Here is a 20,144-nt window from a genome sequence, read left to right on the forward strand (position 1 = left end):
AAGCTCAAGATGCGACTGACGTCAGCTTGGACCATGCAAATTTGCACAGTATCTCTTTTAATGTAATGAAGTTCTTCTTATAGTTATATTTTATATTTTTTTGAATCTTTTATGGATGTGACTACTTCCGAATGAAGATTTATTATTATATAGAAAGCAGCAACATCAACACAGATACATATATCACTAAAGTGAGAGCAAACACTGTTATTGAAAGAATGACACCCACATACTATAGTAAATTAACCAAACTCCTGAGCTAATGGACTGGTTCTTCACCTCATGCCAGATCATTACTAAATATGAGGGAATCTGGGGAGAGGAGGAGGAAGCATTAACCACCTTCAATGGTAGATCCCACGGCATCAATGAGTAGGATGTTTAAGACTCACCACATTCCTTAAAGTTGATGCTTGCTTTCTTATCTACAACAAGTACCATCTGGCACAGTGCTGGCACAGATGAAGTATAGCCCTCTTCCAGCATGTAGAGCAAAATCTCTTTCCAAAAGTCCTGCAAGAAAGAGTGGTGAACGTGTTATTTGTATCATTAGCATTTAATAAGGCTTTATTCCCACAGATAAACAATCATGGCTGGTGGGAGGGTTTTTGGCATTTTATTTAGTTCATAGGGCATTTTGCAAGCTCCCATATCCAAGAGATGGGGCTATATTTGATTCATCCCCTTGCTGATATAATTCCTCGCTGATGGGGTCCAAGGCAGATGCCTAGTATTACACTGATGTAGCACTAACCGTGTTTAATGCTACAATCTGGGATTCTGCATCCAATCAAAATGAACCCATTATGTGCAGAGAATGTGTGAAACATGTTACTTTCCAAAAACCCTACAAGTGAGCTGAAGTTTGCAAATTAGCTCATTATCTGTTGGAATCTTCATAGAATCATCTTTAGGAATGTGCCAGAATACGAAAAGCAATGGCTGGGAATGAACAACCATGTTGATATGAAATATTGGTGCCTGATGTATCATGGGACAGGTAGCAAATAGGAGATGCAAATTGAGAAGCAAAGTTATGCAATATAACCGATGTACCATTAAGTCTCATTTCAGTCTATTTAGAAGAAGCTGCAAACCCTTCTGCCTCATTCTAATGAATGAGGTAGGATTCAATTGGTGCTCTTGTACAAATGCTCCAAACCCTGGGAAGTTCTGCATGGGACAGCAGACCTCCATTCCTCCATCAGAGGACACAACTTTTACATCGTATCTCGAACCACTGTGTGCATTAACAATGTGATCCAACTCACTAATGCATCTTTACAATGTATTCCTTTACCACACAGGTAGTTGCGATGCCTCGCCTAAAGGAAAGCGTTGTTGGACTAATTTTGGACTTTAAGGCCAACACTTTCCCTACTGTTGCACATAATGGAGTTGGAATAGTACATTTTACTATTCCAAAGTCCAGCGCTTTCCCTAAGGCAATTCATTGTAACGACTTCTCTGGTAAAGGAATGCGTTTCAAACATGCAATCGTGGTTCAGAACACGTTGTTAAGGCAGGTGTGATAAATTCCTGCATGGTTCCAACATACAACCCTGCAGCAGAGGGAGCTTTACAAAAATGTGCTTGTATGTGAGCCGGAGGATAATGAAGATCACCCGGGAATTTAGGAGTCTTTGGACATTCTGCAAGTTATATTTTCTATACACCTAGTTAAATAACCCACCTTGTTTCACATCCCCCTTGCTTACCTCATCAGTATTTCTATGGTGTAATGCAATTGTATTGAGGAGCTGAGAGATTTGGATGAGGATGGTCTCTTCCTCAACATCAGATTCATCATCCAGGTGACTAGCGATCTGTGGAAATGTGGAAAAGAAAGCAAAGTAAAATACGATGTATTTGCACATAATTTTAATTGTATTTTCTCTCCTTATGGAGGGACAAGAGATTTGAGAGTTAAAACATCACAACTTTCTAATCAAAGTTGTCAAGCACAAAGAGAACCTCTTGACAAATCCAAATGTGAAAGCAAAACTACTAGCCTCAAACATGTAAATAGAAATGTACAAATGCGATTATGCTCTCATGCTCCGCTCTGTTGAGTTTAAAAGTACCCAGCCATTAGGCGTGGGAGGGTATAGCATTCATATACTGTCAAAATACCGGTGGACTCACTTATAATATATAAGGTTCTGATACATGGGACACTACCCCTGAGAAATTGCGCCTCTGGCACCACACAGTAGTATCTCGTGCTCACCACACAGATTTGCCCTTCCCCTATGACTTGATGAGGAAGTATGTGATACCTTATGGGACTTAATACACTCAATAAAGACTAAAGAATACCAGGAACCACGTTTATGGTAGGCAGTTTTGATATAAAATACTGATTTGAAGTATGTTCATGCTACTTTGCACTGGATTTGGTGGTTTGCCATGTTAGGCATTTAAACTGTAAAGTGGGGTATGCAACAGAAAATAACCCACTAGATAATGCACTGTCAGTGAAAAGCCCAGCTTATCAGTGCAGTAGCTGAATGCCCATGTGCCTTCCCCAATCACCCCAGAAATAGCCCAGTTAGCCTTGGTAAAGTCTAAGGGGCAGTTGGATCTCATAGGCTGGATTGTGTGGTTGGCCTCTGTACTGCCTGTGAGCACTGCTGTTGAGCCAGTCCCATTCCCAAAGTGTCTGAGCATTTTATTTCTTTGCGCTTAAGCCAGTCAACATGTGCATCAGGTTAACTAAGATGGGATCTAGGTGTACAAGCATCATTCTTACAGTGCGATGCAACACAAGGACAGGCATCTGAATTGTCCCCAGCATCAGACCTTGTTAGAATAAAATTGTTTTTGCTGTTTTGATTATGCACTTATTCATGTAAAAATTTGCATTTGCGGCACCATTTTATCTTTGGCCACCATTTTGAATCATGACCAAAACTGACCCTTGCCTTTCCAAAAAATGGCTTTTCATAGGTTTTGTTTTTTTAAGGTTGGGCCTTGCTTAACTGTCAGTCAACATGAGCTTTATTCGACAGATGTCACAAAAGCAATTCACATAAAAACGATTTTTCAAGTTATAAAAAAAATACAATAAATTGAAAATTTCAATAAAAAGAGATAATCAAACACATTAAAAGAGCATATACTATATGTTGATAGACAAAATTAATGCTACTAATTGATAGATAGTTTAAAAAAGTGTCCAAGCATTAAAATATAGCATATTATTATTATTATCGGTAGGAGACTTCATTTACAGAGGTACAAAAGGAGCCTAGATCTAATTGTCCACATCCATCTCAAAAACGTTTCCACTGATACTGCGCACTGGACTGATGGATCAGAACACAATATTCTCATTGCTACACTTAACAAGTGAGTACCCATGTTCCTACAAATGGGTGTCAGCCAGGCTTTGCGGGGAGCAGTGTACGCCGGACAGACAAACAGCACATGCGCGTATGATTCTTCAGTGTCAGTGCAGTTTAGACATTTGTCATCGGCCGCAGTGGACCATGCAGCTGTAAAGGACTTCAAAGGTAAGCAGCCTGCTCTAAACTGAAAACACAGTTTGCGATCTAGCGGCTTAGTACTAATTACGTCACAGTAAAACATGGATTTGGTTTAATTTGTTAGAACTTCCCTGTTAGAGAGGTGGCATCGCTCATTCTATTTGCTTCTTGCACCATCGGTTCCCAGTACTTTTGCTTAATTAAATGTTTTGGTGGGAACCCAGTAGCACTAGGATCATCCCACAGTGATGGCATACCCATGCTAATTAGTAATGATCTGATGTTGCATAGCCAGCCAATCTTGTGGAAGTGATCTGCCTCCATTATATCTTTAAGACCGTCTGCAAAGATGGCCAATTCTGGGGTACGCCAGATTCTATGCCAGAAGAGAATAGGGCACAGCCTTGCAAGGTCTACTATGGCTTTTCTGCCTAAATCATAGGGGTACTTTGATGTAGGCTTGTTATCCCACTCAGGAACTTATTCTCGGAGAAAGCTAGAGGATGCATTTTCTCTAAGCCCCATAATATAGATGTGCAGTGCCGGGGTAAAGGGGCTTAGTCAGTGATGTCTTATGTTCCTTTTTTTCATGGCTCCGGCCAACTGCATGTGCTTTAAGGCCATGGTGTCAATATGCGGCCTCCAGCTAAGTCGTTTATGCAGGGTGATGCCTAGATAAGTAATGCATTAACCTGATCCACGGATTGCCCATCCATTACGCCCCATTAAATGACCTATGTGGTTTAAAGGTCATGAACTTTTATTTGAACTATTGACTGTTAGGCCAGGCAATAAGCAAAATTCTTCAAAATGCAACAGCGAATGCTGTAGCCCACTCAGTGTTTTAGACAGTATAAGCATATCGTCCGCAAACATTATTATGGGACTTTTTGTGCCTGCTAAAACTGGAGCATCTGTGGAAAAGGAAGCTAAAAAGCTAATAATACCATTAATAAGGAGTGAGAATAACGTAGGTGCTAAAACGCAACCCTGACGTACTCCCATCATTACCGGGAACTGGTCAGTCTTGTTTCCTGGCGCCCCCCAACAAATGTGGTCATAGTTGTATTCTTGGAGGCGCACAAATAGGAAAAGTAGGTCGGGGGCAAGCCGAGTTCCTGCAGTACCCTCCACAGTTTGGGCCGTGATATCAAGTCAAAAGCAGACTTAAGATCAACAAAGGCTGCATAAAGGCTTCCTTTTCCAAGTGTTACTGTCCACCGATAAATTTTAATTAATCGGAATACTTTATAAATAGTGCTCATATTAGCCCAGAAGAGGACTCAAAATGTCATTATCATCAATACAGGTTTTAATTTTTGCCAAGATAAGTTGAGCTACGACTTTCTGGATTGAGTTTAACAGGCTTATTTGCCTGTAGTTCCCGGGTAAGGATGTATCTCCTTTTTTTATAAATCGGGATGATTTCCGCCCCTCTCCAGGTATCCGGGATCAGAGCTCCATGAGCAATTGCATTTGCTAAAAACATTATGTTTTAATTCCATTGTCTTTATCCTGGAGAAAAATATCTGCGGGGACCTTGACTATGCCTGGCGCTCTCCCAATGGTAACAGTGCTCAGCGCCATTGTCACATCAGCTAAGTTGAAGACAGTATCCGATGATTTAAAATAAACCCAAGAAGGGTCATAATCAATTTTATTATTAGATGCATATTGATCTGAAAAAACTTAACCTACAGAGCAGGCTCCACATGATTTTGCAGTGATTACATGTGCTTCCTGCACCCCATTTTATCAGGCTCCAAAAGTGGTGCATGTTCCTCTCCTTACAAGCTTCAATAAGGTCCCGCCATCTTTCACAGTGATCAAAAAGGACATGGTACGTTTGCTGTTCTGGAGGGATTGGGGAGAGCATAAGCAACTGTGGCCTACTCTCACAGGGACACTGACAAAGCCAAGTGTCCTGCAGCCTTCAGGCACCATGCCACCTCCCATTGCCCATGCTTTCACACCATCACCTGCAGCCCCACAAACACTGGTGAAGGGCACTGATCCAAAACTCATTCCTGTCCCCTAGTCAGATGACAGGTGTTTCTACAGCGACTAGAGATATGATCAAAGTGTAAGCGTCCATAGGACTTGAGAAGGTCCAAAAAAAGAGAAGAGGCAGAAGACGTGCCCAATACAAAATCACTCATTGGATCTGTGGAGGAAGAGGAGGGCAAATAATTAGAATGAGAATAACTAAAGGATATTATTGGACCCTTTTCTGATGTGCGTTGTTCACAACATTGAACAATTTTTCACACCACAAGAGCTTGATGAAAGCCATCAAAGGATCAGAAGGGCCACAGTCCTACTCAAACCAGTGGCAATGACTCTTATTTGGGGACACTGACTGCACTTGTGTTTGACATCAAAACTCGGACCCCACAATAGTAAGGGTACACTGTGTTAATCGTTTCGCAATAATTGAAAAACCATGGATAGGGTATACTTTGGCTGTCTTAGTTTTAAACCTATAATAACTGATAAACCCTCACCAGTTTAAACTTATAAACACTGAAAAAACACCTGCGTACTACTAATTAAATGCTACTCAAAGAAAGGAAAAGGAGAGTGAAAGAGTCATTTTTTCCTGAGGGGGCCTATACAATATAACTTTGTTATATAAGGTGGCAGCAAGAAAGACTGGGCTAACATTATTCTGCTTGAGTTTTGCTGTTGAGGGATGTCACTGAAATAATGTTTTTTCTTCCTTTTGCTTTTTGAAGTTTTGTGGTCTTTGGTCTAAAGATGCAGAGTTTAGAAGCATGTTTTAGGTCGTGTTTAATAATTTGATAAACTGTAGAGAATCAGGAAATATCAAAATCATATTTGATATTTTGGCTGTGTTTGATTCTGTAACTGATAGGTAAAATGGCTGGTTTCATACAAATCTGTCCCAAAATGTGCCATCACATTTATCCACAGAGAATGGGTAAAAGCCCTTGATAGATCAGCCCCAAGTTTCTAGTGAGTCAGTATTGATAGTAGGTGAATTGACAACACCACAGGCTTTAAACATTCAATGCAATGTATAATGACAAGTATATGTGAAAAAAGTGCTATCGCCAAGCATCTGGGATAGTGGTGAAAACATGACAGGATGAAACATGGATCGCAGTGTCACTCGGTATGCCGCTGCAAAATGTTTCTTTCTAAATTCAACACAGATTGGAGTGATTTTGATTGTACTTGCAGTGATTCAGCTACATATACAAAAAAGCTGTGTAATGACCTTTCAAAATTGATACCTGTAAGAGATCCTTTCCACTTGTTAGATGGTATGCTAAAAGCATCTTTACAATCTTCAGAGTTAATGAAGAATGCTATTGACTTTTTAGTCCATCCTAGTGCACTGTTTTGTTGTGCAAGGGACTAAAACACAAATATTTCTCATTTTGTGCTTTGTGTGGCATCAAAGAAAAAGTCATCCCACTGTGAACTGTGTCACTTAGCTGATGGTTCTTGGGCCAAGGGGCTGTGAAATGCTATAGTACCCATGTGGAAACCGTTTACAACATGTTTGCTGAATGATGATGCCAAAGGCAAGAAATGTGAGGATATTTGTTCGCAAATTACTAGTGATGTGAAAAGAAGTACACTCTACTAAAGTCTTAGATGTTTACAGGAAAACATAACTGCTGTAGTGGACATAAAAAAAACTAGAGGCGGAAAACACCCTGGTCTGCCAAGTGTTCTGCATACTTGGTGTAAATGTGAAACATCGTCTTGAGAGTTGTCTGGGTGACACCTTAAATTGACTTTGGCACTGCAACATGTTCCATGTTAGAGTGCTTGCCATATGGTAAACAAATCAGTGTTGAAGAGCAATTCAGGAACTTTTATTTTACAATGTACGAGAAACGGCTTGACATAGAAATGTCCCTTCATCAACCATGGCATTTGAAGTCAATGAATCCTCACTGTGGTACACTGTGCAAGTTCTAGTTCCCTTCAGTAAAGGGGAATTTTCTCAGTAGTTTCAAAAGTGCTGCTTTATTTTTGACCACTTCAATAACTCGGAGGGCAGAATCGCCCAGTTCAAAGCAAATGCTGCAGAACCTGTCCAGAGAATTGCAATCTTCAAGGGCACAGTGTAGGTATAGAAAGCTATGTCAGTGGCCAGCGTTAGCAAATAGTGTACTGGCTGTCTTGTCATTGCCCATTTCAAGTGCTAATGTTGAGAGGGCCTTTTCACAGAAAAAAGGGACATGGGAAGGAAAAAGCGAGCGCACATGACCAAAGACTCATTGAAGTCTCTGGTCTATGGTGTACTACAATACGTTTGATTTGCAAAAATGTATTTGGACCTCATATACACTGTACATACACTGTCTATATACCATGCATTATCAGTGTAGAAAGCAAGCAATAATAAAAGCAAAATGTTCCATACACACCAGAAAAACACTGATTCTGTTGCTTTTCATGGCGCGAAAAAGTTGTAACCCCTGACACCACTGATTAGGTCTCGATGAGTCAGCGCGCATGCGCTGTCCATATAGTAGCGATTTACAAAAGGGGGTGGTGATGAACAGAGTGTCTGAATTGAGCAGACCACTCTTACCCAGTCCAAAGATCAGGGCTTGATCCATCACCGTTATTTATCTCACTGCCCCATCCCAGCTCAGAACCTGGCTATATGCAAATCAGTCTGTCCCTGGCCCAGTGCATCATGGGAACAGGGCAGACTAAACTACCAAGCCAATTCTTTACCAGAAAGGAGACAAGCTACCGGGGACCGGTTTCTGGCATTTCAGCCTCTTCGGCCCGGCTTGCTTGAATCCTGATGGAGCAGTGAGAAAGGGACTCATGTCTGAGTATACCCTGCCACACCTATAGTGGCCAAAATCGATTTACAAAAGGGGGTGGTGATGAACAGAGTGTCTGAATTGAGCAGACCACTCTTACCCAGTCCAAAGATCAGGGCTTGATCCATCACCGTTATTTATCTCACTGCCCCATCCCAGCTCAGAACCTGGCTATATGCAAATCAGTCTGTCCCTGGCCCAGTGCATCATGGGAACAGGGCAGACTAAACTACCAAGCCAATTCTTTACCAGAAAGGAGACAAGCTACCGGGGACCGGTTTCTGGCATTTCAGCCTCTTCGGCCCGGCTTGCTTGAATCCTGATGGAGCAGTGAGAAAGGGACTCATGTCTGAGTATACCCTGCCACACCTATAGTGGCCAAAATCGATTTACAAAAGGGGGTGGTGATGAACAGAGTGTCTGAATTGAGCAGACCACTCTTACCCAGTCCAAAGATCAGGGCTTGATCCATCACCGTTATTTATCTCACTGCCCCATCCCAGCTCAGAACCTGGCTATATGCAAATCAGTCTGTCCCTGGCCCAGTGCATCATGGGAACAGGGCAGACTAAACTACCAAGCCAATTCTTTACCAGAAAGGAGACAAGCTACCGGGGACCGGTTTCTGGCATTTCAGCCTCTTCGGCCCGGCTTGCTTGAATCCTGATGGAGCAGTGAGAAAGGGACTCATGTCTGAGTATACCCTGCCACACCTATAGTGGCCAAAATCGATTTACAAAAGGGGGTGGTGATGAACAGAGTGTCTGAATTGAGCAGACCACTCTTACCCAGTCCAAAGATCAGGGCTTGATCCATCACCGTTATTTATCTCACTGCCCCATCCCAGCTCAGAACCTGGCTATATGCAAATCAGTCTGTCCCTGGCCCAGTGCATCATGGGAACAGGGCAGACTAAACTACCAAGCCAATTCTTTACCAGAAAGGAGACAAGCTACCGGGGACCGGTTTCTGGCATTTCAGCCTCTTCGGCCCGGCTTGCTTGAATCCTGATGGAGCAGTGAGAAAGGGACTCATGTCTGAGTATACCCTGCCACACCTATAGTGGCCAAAATCGATTTACAAAAGGGGGTGGTGATGAACAGAGTGTCTGAATTGAGCAGACCACTCTTACCCAGTCCAAAGATCAGGGCTTGATCCATCACCGTTATTTATCTCACTGCCCCATCCCAGCTCAGAACCTGGCTATATGCAAATCAGTCTGTCCCTGGCCCAGTGCATCATGGGAACAGGGCAGACTAAACTACCAAGCCAATTCTTTACCAGAAAGGAGACAAGCTACCGGGGACCGGTTTCTGGCATTTCAGCCTCTTCGGCCCGGCTTGCTTGAATCCTGATGGAGCAGTGAGAAAGGGACTCATGTCTGAGTATACCCTGCCACACCTATAGTGGCCAAAATCGATTTACAAAAGGGGGTGGTGATGAACAGAGTGTCTGAATTGAGCAGACCACTCTTACCCAGTCCAAAGATCAGGGCTTGATCCATCACCGTTATTTATCTCACTGCCCCATCCCAGCTCAGAACCTGGCTATATGCAAATCAGTCTGTCCCTGGCCCAGTGCATCATGGGAACAGGGCAGACTAAACTACCAAGCCAATTCTTTACCAGAAAGGAGACAAGCTACCGGGGACCGGTTTCTGGCATTTCAGCCTCTTCGGCCCGGCTTGCTTGAATCCTGATGGAGCAGTGAGAAAGGGACTCATGTCTGAGTATACCCTGCCACACCTATAGTGGCCAAAATCGATTTACAAAAGGGGGTGGTGATGAACAGAGTGTCTGAATTGAGCAGACCACTCTTACCCAGTCCAAAGATCAGGGCTTGATCCATCACCGTTATTTATCTCACTGCCCCATCCCAGCTCAGAACCTGGCTATATGCAAATCAGTCTGTCCCTGGCCCAGTGCATCATGGGAACAGGGCAGACTAAACTACCAAGCCAATTCTTTACCAGAAAGGAGACAAGCTACCGGGGACCGGTTTCTGGCATTTCAGCCTCTTCGGCCCGGCTTGCTTGAATCCTGATGGAGCAGTGAGAAAGGGACTCATGTCTGAGTATACCCTGCCACACCTATAGTGGCCAAAATCGATTTACAAAAGGGGGTGGTGATGAACAGAGTGTCTGAATTGAGCAGACCACTCTTACCCAGTCCAAAGATCAGGGCTTGATCCATCACCGTTATTTATCTCACTGCCCCATCCCAGCTCAGAACCTGGCTATATGCAAATCAGTCTGTCCCTGGCCCAGTGCATCATGGGAACAGGGCAGACTAAACTACCAAGCCAATTCTTTACCAGAAAGGAGACAAGCTACCGGGGACCGGTTTCTGGCATTTCAGCCTCTTCGGCCCGGCTTGCTTGAATCCTGATGGAGCAGTGAGAAAGGGACTCATGTCTGAGTATACCCTGCCACACCTATAGTGGCCAAAATCGATTTACAAAAGGGGGTGGTGATGAACAGAGTGTCTGAATTGAGCAGACCACTCTTACCCAGTCCAAAGATCAGGGCTTGATCCATCACCGTTATTTATCTCACTGCCCCATCCCAGCTCAGAACCTGGCTATATGCAAATCAGTCTGTCCCTGGCCCAGTGCATCATGGGAACAGGGCAGACTAAACTACCAAGCCAATTCTTTACCAGAAAGGAGACAAGCTACCGGGGACCGGTTTCTGGCATTTCAGCCTCTTCGGCCCGGCTTGCTTGAATCCTGATGGAGCAGTGAGAAAGGGACTCATGTCTGAGTATACCCTGCCACACCTATAGTGGCCAAAATCGATTTACAAAAGGGGGTGGTGATGAACAGAGTGTCTGAATTGAGCAGACCACTCTTACCCAGTCCAAAGATCAGGGCTTGATCCATCACCGTTATTTATCTCACTGCCCCATCCCAGCTCAGAACCTGGCTATATGCAAATCAGTCTGTCCCTGGCCCAGTGCATCATGGGAACAGGGCAGACTAAACTACCAAGCCAATTCTTTACCAGAAAGGAGACAAGCTACCGGGGACCGGTTTCTGGCATTTCAGCCTCTTCGGCCCGGCTTGCTTGAATCCTGATGGAGCAGTGAGAAAGGGACTCATGTCTGAGTATACCCTGCCACACCTATAGTGGCCAAAATCGATTTACAAAAGGGGGTGGTGATGAACAGAGTGTCTGAATTGAGCAGACCACTCTTACCCAGTCCAAAGATCAGGGCTTGATCCATCACCGTTATTTATCTCACTGCCCCATCCCAGCTCAGAACCTGGCTATATGCAAATCAGTCTGTCCCTGGCCCAGTGCATCATGGGAACAGGGCAGACTAAACTACCAAGCCAATTCTTTACCAGAAAGGAGACAAGCTACCGGGGACCGGTTTCTGGCATTTCAGCCTCTTCGGCCCGGCTTGCTTGAATCCTGATGGAGCAGTGAGAAAGGGACTCATGTCTGAGTATACCCTGCCACACCTATAGTGGCCAAAATCGATTTACAAAAGGGGGTGGTGATGAACAGAGTGTCTGAATTGAGCAGACCACTCTTACCCAGTCCAAAGATCAGGGCTTGATCCATCACCGTTATTTATCTCACTGCCCCATCCCAGCTCAGAACCTGGCTATATGCAAATCAGTCTGTCCCTGGCCCAGTGCATCATGGGAACAGGGCAGACTAAACTACCAAGCCAATTCTTTACCAGAAAGGAGACAAGCTACCGGGGACCGGTTTCTGGCATTTCAGCCTCTTCGGCCCGGCTTGCTTGAATCCTGATGGAGCAGTGAGAAAGGGACTCATGTCTGAGTATACCCTGCCACACCTATAGTGGCCAAAATCGATTTACAAAAGGGGGTGGTGATGAACAGAGTGTCTGAATTGAGCAGACCACTCTTACCCAGTCCAAAGATCAGGGCTTGATCCATCACCGTTATTTATCTCACTGCCCCATCCCAGCTCAGAACCTGGCTATATGCAAATCAGTCTGTCCCTGGCCCAGTGCATCATGGGAACAGGGCAGACTAAACTACCAAGCCAATTCTTTACCAGAAAGGAGACAAGCTACCGGGGACCGGTTTCTGGCATTTCAGCCTCTTCGGCCCGGCTTGCTTGAATCCTGATGGAGCAGTGAGAAAGGGACTCATGTCTGAGTATACCCTGCCACACCTATAGTGGCCAAAATCGATTTACAAAAGGGGGTGGTGATGAACAGAGTGTCTGAATTGAGCAGACCACTCTTACCCAGTCCAAAGATCAGGGCTTGATCCATCACCGTTATTTATCTCACTGCCCCATCCCAGCTCAGAACCTGGCTATATGCAAATCAGTCTGTCCCTGGCCCAGTGCATCATGGGAACAGGGCAGACTAAACTACCAAGCCAATTCTTTACCAGAAAGGAGACAAGCTACCGGGGACCGGTTTCTGGCATTTCAGCCTCTTCGGCCCGGCTTGCTTGAATCCTGATGGAGCAGTGAGAAAGGGACTCATGTCTGAGTATACCCTGCCACACCTATAGTGGCCAAAATCGATTTACAAAAGGGGGTGGTGATGAACAGAGTGTCTGAATTGAGCAGACCACTCTTACCCAGTCCAAAGATCAGGGCTTGATCCATCACCGTTATTTATCTCACTGCCCCATCCCAGCTCAGAACCTGGCTATATGCAAATCAGTCTGTCCCTGGCCCAGTGCATCATGGGAACAGGGCAGACTAAACTACCAAGCCAATTCTTTACCAGAAAGGAGACAAGCTACCGGGGACCGGTTTCTGGCATTTCAGCCTCTTCGGCCCGGCTTGCTTGAATCCTGATGGAGCAGTGAGAAAGGGACTCATGTCTGAGTATACCCTGCCACACCTATAGTGGCCAAAATCGATTTACAAAAGGGGGTGGTGATGAACAGAGTGTCTGAATTGAGCAGACCACTCTTACCCAGTCCAAAGATCAGGGCTTGATCCATCACCGTTATTTATCTCACTGCCCCATCCCAGCTCAGAACCTGGCTATATGCAAATCAGTCTGTCCCTGGCCCAGTGCATCATGGGAACAGGGCAGACTAAACTACCAAGCCAATTCTTTACCAGAAAGGAGACAAGCTACCGGGGACCGGTTTCTGGCATTTCAGCCTCTTCGGCCCGGCTTGCTTGAATCCTGATGGAGCAGTGAGAAAGGGACTCATGTCTGAGTATACCCTGCCACACCTATAGTGGCCAAAATCGATTTACAAAAGGGGGTGGTGATGAACAGAGTGTCTGAATTGAGCAGACCACTCTTACCCAGTCCAAAGATCAGGGCTTGATCCATCACCGTTATTTATCTCACTGCCCCATCCCAGCTCAGAACCTGGCTATATGCAAATCAGTCTGTCCCTGGCCCAGTGCATCATGGGAACAGGGCAGACTAAACTACCAAGCCAATTCTTTACCAGAAAGGAGACAAGCTACCGGGGACCGGTTTCTGGCATTTCAGCCTCTTCGGCCCGGCTTGCTTGAATCCTGATGGAGCAGTGAGAAAGGGACTCATGTCTGAGTATACCCTGCCACACCTATAGTGGCCAAAATCGATTTACAAAAGGGGGTGGTGATGAACAGAGTGTCTGAATTGAGCAGACCACTCTTACCCAGTCCAAAGATCAGGGCTTGATCCATCACCGTTATTTATCTCACTGCCCCATCCCAGCTCAGAACCTGGCTATATGCAAATCAGTCTGTCCCTGGCCCAGTGCATCATGGGAACAGGGCAGACTAAACTACCAAGCCAATTCTTTACCAGAAAGGAGACAAGCTACCGGGGACCGGTTTCTGGCATTTCAGCCTCTTCGGCCCGGCTTGCTTGAATCCTGATGGAGCAGTGAGAAAGGGACTCATGTCTGAGTATACCCTGCCACACCTATAGTGGCCAAAATCGATTTACAAAAGGGGGTGGTGATGAACAGAGTGTCCCTCTGTCCCTCACCACCCCTTGTTGTAAATATTTTTGTCCACCCTAAGCGTGGAAGGGTATGCTCAGATGTGAGTCCCTTGCTCATTGCACCATCAGGATTCAAGCAAGCCGGGCCGAAGAGGCTGAAATGCCAGAAACCGGTCCCCGGTAGCTTGTTTCCTTCCCAGTGTAAGAATTGGCTTTTGTAGTTTGGTTTGCCCTGTTCCCATCATGCACTGGGACAGGAACAGACTAATTTGCATACAGCCAGGTTCTGAAACTGGGATGGTGCAGTGAGCTAAAAAACGGTGTTGGATCTAGCCCTGATCTCTTGACTGGGTGAGAGTATTCTGTTTAATTCAGAGACTCTGTCCCTCACCACCCCTTGTTGTAAATATGTCCATATAGTAGCGGCTTTGGGAAGTGCTCCCAAAGCAGCCACCAGCTTGCTAGAATGCGCACAAGCATGCGGCCTGCTGCGCGCGCATCCCTTACGTGTTTTGGCACGTCATCGCAATCACTTTCGTTTTCACAACGATCGCGATGACCCACTTTAGGTTGCTGTGCTTCATGTTTAAACATCATTTGCACCTACAATGCTTTTTCGGCCACCACCTACGTGCTTTTTTCAAAATGTCCTTTAGATGTTTAGCATGCGCGCGGGCACTCTCCCACCCCTCCCTCTCGTTTACTTCTTGCCTCGTGCGCGCACCACTCGTGTGCTGCTGAAGCTTGTATTTTTTTCTGTTTCTTTCACTATTATACTTTCAATGTTCATCTATAATGAAACCAAGTGAGATACATGTGGCGTCTCTGTTTCTTCCAGCATGCAGCTGTATGCTCTCTGTTATGTGCCGGGCAGATTCTAAAGCAAATGGTAGAATACAAATGCATGGTTTTGTTTAGTTCCGGTTGTTTCTAGTTTTCTTACATTCTTTGGCGAGAAGGCCCTGTGGGAGTCCATGCTCAGTCTGCACCACAAGGAAGCTGTGATGGAGGTTAGGCTCCACCTAGTGGAGGTAGCGAGCAGAGAGAACCTGCCTATCAATTCGAGCATTGGTATGTTTGGATTATTCAGTGCTGCATTTGACTGGGTAAACGTGGTCGCTCGTCGCTTAATGTATGTCTTGTAAAAGACTGGCAATAGATATTTACTCTAGCTGTGCAGGATGTGTGACTGTAGATTTGTAATGTGTTTGCTAGGCTGGTAAGCCCTGGAAGTAATTAAATATTGGATCCCACAGAGCTTCCAAACAAGCCCAAGCAAATGAGTACTGGGGTACCAGTCTGTCAAATCGCGTCTTTGCACCTTTCTAGGATTTTGAAGTGCTTTATAGGTGCAACGCCAACTTCTGATCTACAAAAGTTTAACAGATAAACCATATTGTTTTCCGTATCCCCATAGTCTCTATTTTTCCCGTTATTGTTAAAAGTAAACAAAAGCATTGTTAAAGCAGTGCAGCTCACAAGCCACTGTTGTTCCTCACTAGTAGTCCATTTTGTTTAGCATTCTCAGTGCTCCAGGCAAAGAAGGAAAGCCGTCTATTTTAATGGCCTTTCCTTGATTTATTGCGCCACCTAGTCCTAATACCCTAACATTGCTGCCTCATTTCGCCTTATGCGAGTCATGGTCCTGCTGCATGGAACTTTATGTAATATTAAAACCGCACTATCTGCCCATTTATCATGAACAACTGATGAAAAGTGTGGGCACACATCTTCTTTTACATGGAAGTGCGAGATAGTTGTTTCGGAGCTGGGCCGGTGCTGCTACCCTGCTGCAGGACTCCATAAATCATAATAATTCCGACACATTTGCCCAGTCCTATCTCGTCCCTTACCAGTCCTGGTGTAGCCACAGATGGCTTTAAGCTGCTAGCGTTCTGTGAGGAACTCTGCAGCCCACCTCTGCCAATTCTTTCCACCATTATGCTCCATTATGCTCAATAAATTAACACATTTACTCCCTTTGGAAACCCTTTTATCAGTAGTTCTTAAACATCCTAATCGGAAAGGATGGTTTAGGAGCTCATTACGAGTGGCCTGCTGGGGATGTGATATTTATGGCATTCTTTTACATCTAACACCACGGGGATCGGAAATTAAAAGGTGCCATCATTTTTGCCTGTTACAAGTGGTGCCCTTTAAAAGAGGGCATAACAGGGATATTGGTGATTTGCACAGCAGAATTTACATTTACTCCTACTTACCGGGTGTTTTGCTTGGGAAATTGTGGAGATATGAGATTTTCTAGGAAAGCTGTAATTTTGATCATTGTATAAACCATTGAGAAGGGATTTTAAAACAAGCATTGGCATAGCCAATAGGTATTTCCTCTGGGACCTTATAAGTGTTTAGCCATGCAACACTTGCTGTTGCACCAGGATATTGTGCTGGATAACTAAACACTTATAAGGTCCCAAAGGTCCCAAAGGCGAGCTCTATTGACTATGCCAATGCTTGTTTTTAAAGGTATTGAAATAACTTGAAAACATTGAAAAAAAACACGAGAATGGACCACAAATAGAAACTGAAAACAGGAAAGCCTAGGTATACTGAAAGGATGACTGTCCAAGTGAAGCTACAAGTAAATATACTGGAAAGCACTTGAGTGGCTTGGTTCACGTCATGGGCACCCTGAAAGAACAAGACATAAAGAAATGGCATATACAGTGTTGACACTGGTAGTCAGCAGCTGAATTTCAGGTTCAAATGTAATCAGCCTGATGGAGCAAGGGAGACCCATACGGTTGAGGGAGGGTGAAAGACGCACTGGAATGCAAGTGGGGAACATCAGGCTCAAATGGAGAACATGGAATGTTAAGTGGGCCTATGTGAACTAAATAGAGGTACATAGGTCTATATTCCACCACCAGGGGCAAATATGGAACACTGCAGATCTGTATTACGTGGCAAACAAGCTACATTGGGGCACAAAGTGGCTAAAAGGTCCACTTATTTCTTTTGGGCTGACTACGGTTGCTGTTCCCCTAGCACATTCACCCACCCAAATATGTACATCTGCCACTTACCTGTTCTTCAATGATGAGACTGTTTTTCCTAAGCACATATTCCATCAAAGCTCTTCCATTCATATCATAATATCCTTTGGTTGTTAAATTGGATATTAAACTTAAAGTGGCAAGAATAACCTGTGATGAAGCAAAAAATGGTTAGTGAGAAACCCTTTTGATGTATAAATAAAACCAAATCCCACATTCTGGTGAGGGAGCAGCACGGGAGTGTGAGAAAACCATACAATCTCTCCTTCCTTTTTGTTCATAGAGGAAATAGAAATACACTTGTATGTGTGGAAAGCTAGTACCTGGATATAGCCTTTGAAAAAATATTGGAAAATGGTTATTAAGACACTCTGAGAATAAAACTTGAATCAATTTAATTAAACTGTTTTTACAGAATGTCTGACCAAAGCGTGATTGAGGGAATATTCAAACATTCCAGGTGGTGTACGCCTTCTATAGGTGTTTGGAACTTGGTAAAAGATTGAAAGATACATTGCAAAAGATGTCTAGGTAGGTTACAACTAGCAAAGAAGCTCTCAGGACCTTGTATTGATTACAAAAATGCAAATGAGAAATCAGTAGGCTGTAGATTCCAATTATGTGGAAATGAAAAAAAACTAGAGTAGTCTGTGGGAAGAATGATGGCCACTGTCTAACTCAACCTGCAGGATTTAGCAGACCTACACTATACTATATATTGGGTCTGAAAATGAGTTGACACAGAGAAGGACAGGAAAACTTGGATATGTCCACTTGAACAGGGAAACAGTAGACACAAGACACTGAGGAGACACACATGGATGGAGGTTGCATGACCCAACACCTGCACGAAAGACCAGCCTTAGAAAAATACAACAGACTGTGGTATACGCACCACTGCAATGAGTCCACGTAAGTAGAGAATACTGCACTATTCAAAAAGTGCATAACTTAAATTAGATTGCGTTGCTAATTATGAAACTGCTTGACCACAGAATGCTGCACACATAATAACTTGATGGTACCTTGTGATTGTCATCCTCAAGCACGTGACGGACAGCATCCAGATAAGAGGCACCTTCTGAATCTATGAAATGAAGCCATACATCAAATGTTCATAACACATAGATATTGTCTTTGTCTAGTACGATCAGGAATAATAGATAAGTAGATGAAGCTTCCACTATTACATGTGCCTACCTACCTGAGGGTCCTGTCAAGTCTTGGTGTGTGTGTCTGTGACTGTGAGCCTCATGGGCCTATCAATGTCTTCCTGTTCTACTGTGCATGTCTGTGCCATCATGTACCACTGAGTGTGTCTGTGTCTTCCTGCCCCATATTTTATGTCCCTTTTTGTTCCTCACCGAAGTCTATGTCAGGATCTCTTTCCACAGTGTCCCTGTCCCATTATTGGCTCACAGTGGGAGCAATTTATCAAAAAGACAGATGTGGAAATGTTTGACCACTACTTTATTTCTTCACCACGACTCATGTTAACGATGGGAGGATTTATTCTTAAATTACAGTGCTCTACCAGGAACTGTTGGCAGTCAGTGTAGCTGAGGAATATGAAATTGAGGTGATTTGCTCATAGCTGCACCATGTTGGTTAAGTAAGAGGGTAAGTTGGAATTATAACTTAGGGCTCCACATTCCATGAAAGCATTCAGTCCTTTAACTATCTTCCATGTCTTTCGAAATCACATGCTGCCACCCACCCACTGAGAGGCTTACCAGTTTCAGCAAGAAGCTTGCAGAGCAGCTTTATTGTTGTGGCACGGGACTCTGCACCCATATGGATCAAGCTACTTCCAAAATATTTAAGGACCTCACTAGAGCTAGAATGGGCTGCAAGAGTAAAGTGAAGAGAAAAATAGACATACATGAAAAATGACATACAATAAAATCATGCACGGAGGAACTAAACGCAGGGGAGCAGTTCATCAAGGCCAAATGTAAGGAAATTTTCAACGCATATCCAGGAGGTACAATATCAATAGTTTACAACATTTAATGATGATCGGTGGAGCACATGGTACTCATGTGACTACTATAGCTGTATATAGTAAATTGGACAACGTGTTCTAATAGAAAGCTAACAAATGCACTGGGAAGGGAGGTAATTACTGAAGCAACAATAGCTTTTAAGAAGATCAAGTGATGTGCAGAGCAGTGGACAGAAATTAATGTTTCGGAGGACCCGATCACTGGTAAAGACCGTCATATACTTGCAGTATCACAAATATATACATATATACATTTATGACCAACTCACCCAGTGACAGGATAATGGCCGTGGACACCTTGACTGACTCTTCCCTTTCATCTGAACCTCCACGGTAGGGTGCGCAGATCTGTCAATAACAAAGCCATATTAAACAATAATGGAAGCTAGGCTATTTGAAAGCCAACCCTATACATCTGGAAAGCAAATTCCAATCAGTGGGGAAATGACGGCATAAGAGTTTGTCAGGATTTGTGGGGCCATGATGGTGGAATTGCAAATTCTCAGTTGCCATTCTAAGATTAACGCCTTAGTTTCCTATGGTTTCTGCATGGTTTGGAGACTGAAGTCTCACAACATTGCAGCAGGCAGTCGTACTGAATGCTATTTAACACAGTTGGCACTAGTGACAGCGTCTGCTGTTCAAGGAAATCAAGACAGAGGCTGTTGTTGCACTTCAACTTAGTTTATCTCCAGGGACTGTAAGTGCATCCCCCTTTGCATCTCACAGTGTCTGGCTAGCAAGGTGGGTTGCATGCTTTTCAGAGCGGGCCTCTTTTGTGCACTTTTCCTCCCTTTTGTGTCCCCAGTTTCTGGTTGGCAGAGTAGTGAGCGAGTGTTTCTGTTGGTGCCTGCATTAGGGTCTTTTTCAGGTCTCACCGCCACTCGCTGCTTCTGCCGTACCGCTAGCAATAATTTCTTTTTTTT

The 20,144-nt window shown here is 44.2% G+C and overlaps 1 protein-coding gene across 1 annotated transcript in view; it reads right to left on the reverse strand.

Moving 5' to 3' along the window:
• Positions 1 to 19,007, reverse strand: part of LOC147749177 (maestro heat-like repeat-containing protein family member 1) — a 44,905-nt gene extending 25,898 nt beyond the window's left edge. The window contains exons 1-5 of the mRNA XM_086936540.1: positions 18,947 to 19,007; positions 18,239 to 18,300; positions 17,244 to 17,363; positions 1,719 to 1,826; positions 393 to 513 (exon numbers count right to left, since the gene is read on the reverse strand). Coding sequence (XP_086792666.1) covers positions 393 to 513; positions 1,719 to 1,826; positions 17,244 to 17,363; positions 18,239 to 18,300; positions 18,947 to 19,007 — 472 coding nt within the window. The remainder of the gene's footprint in view (positions 1 to 392; positions 514 to 1,718; positions 1,827 to 17,243; positions 17,364 to 18,238; positions 18,301 to 18,946) is intronic.
• Positions 19,008 to 20,144: the final 1,137 nt, after the last annotated feature.

The sequence above is a fragment of the Lissotriton vulgaris genome, chromosome 1_1, assembly GCF_964263255.1.
Source record: "Lissotriton vulgaris chromosome 1_1, aLisVul1.2, whole genome shotgun sequence".
NCBI classification, from domain to species: domain Eukaryota; kingdom Metazoa; phylum Chordata; class Amphibia; order Caudata; family Salamandridae; genus Lissotriton; species Lissotriton vulgaris.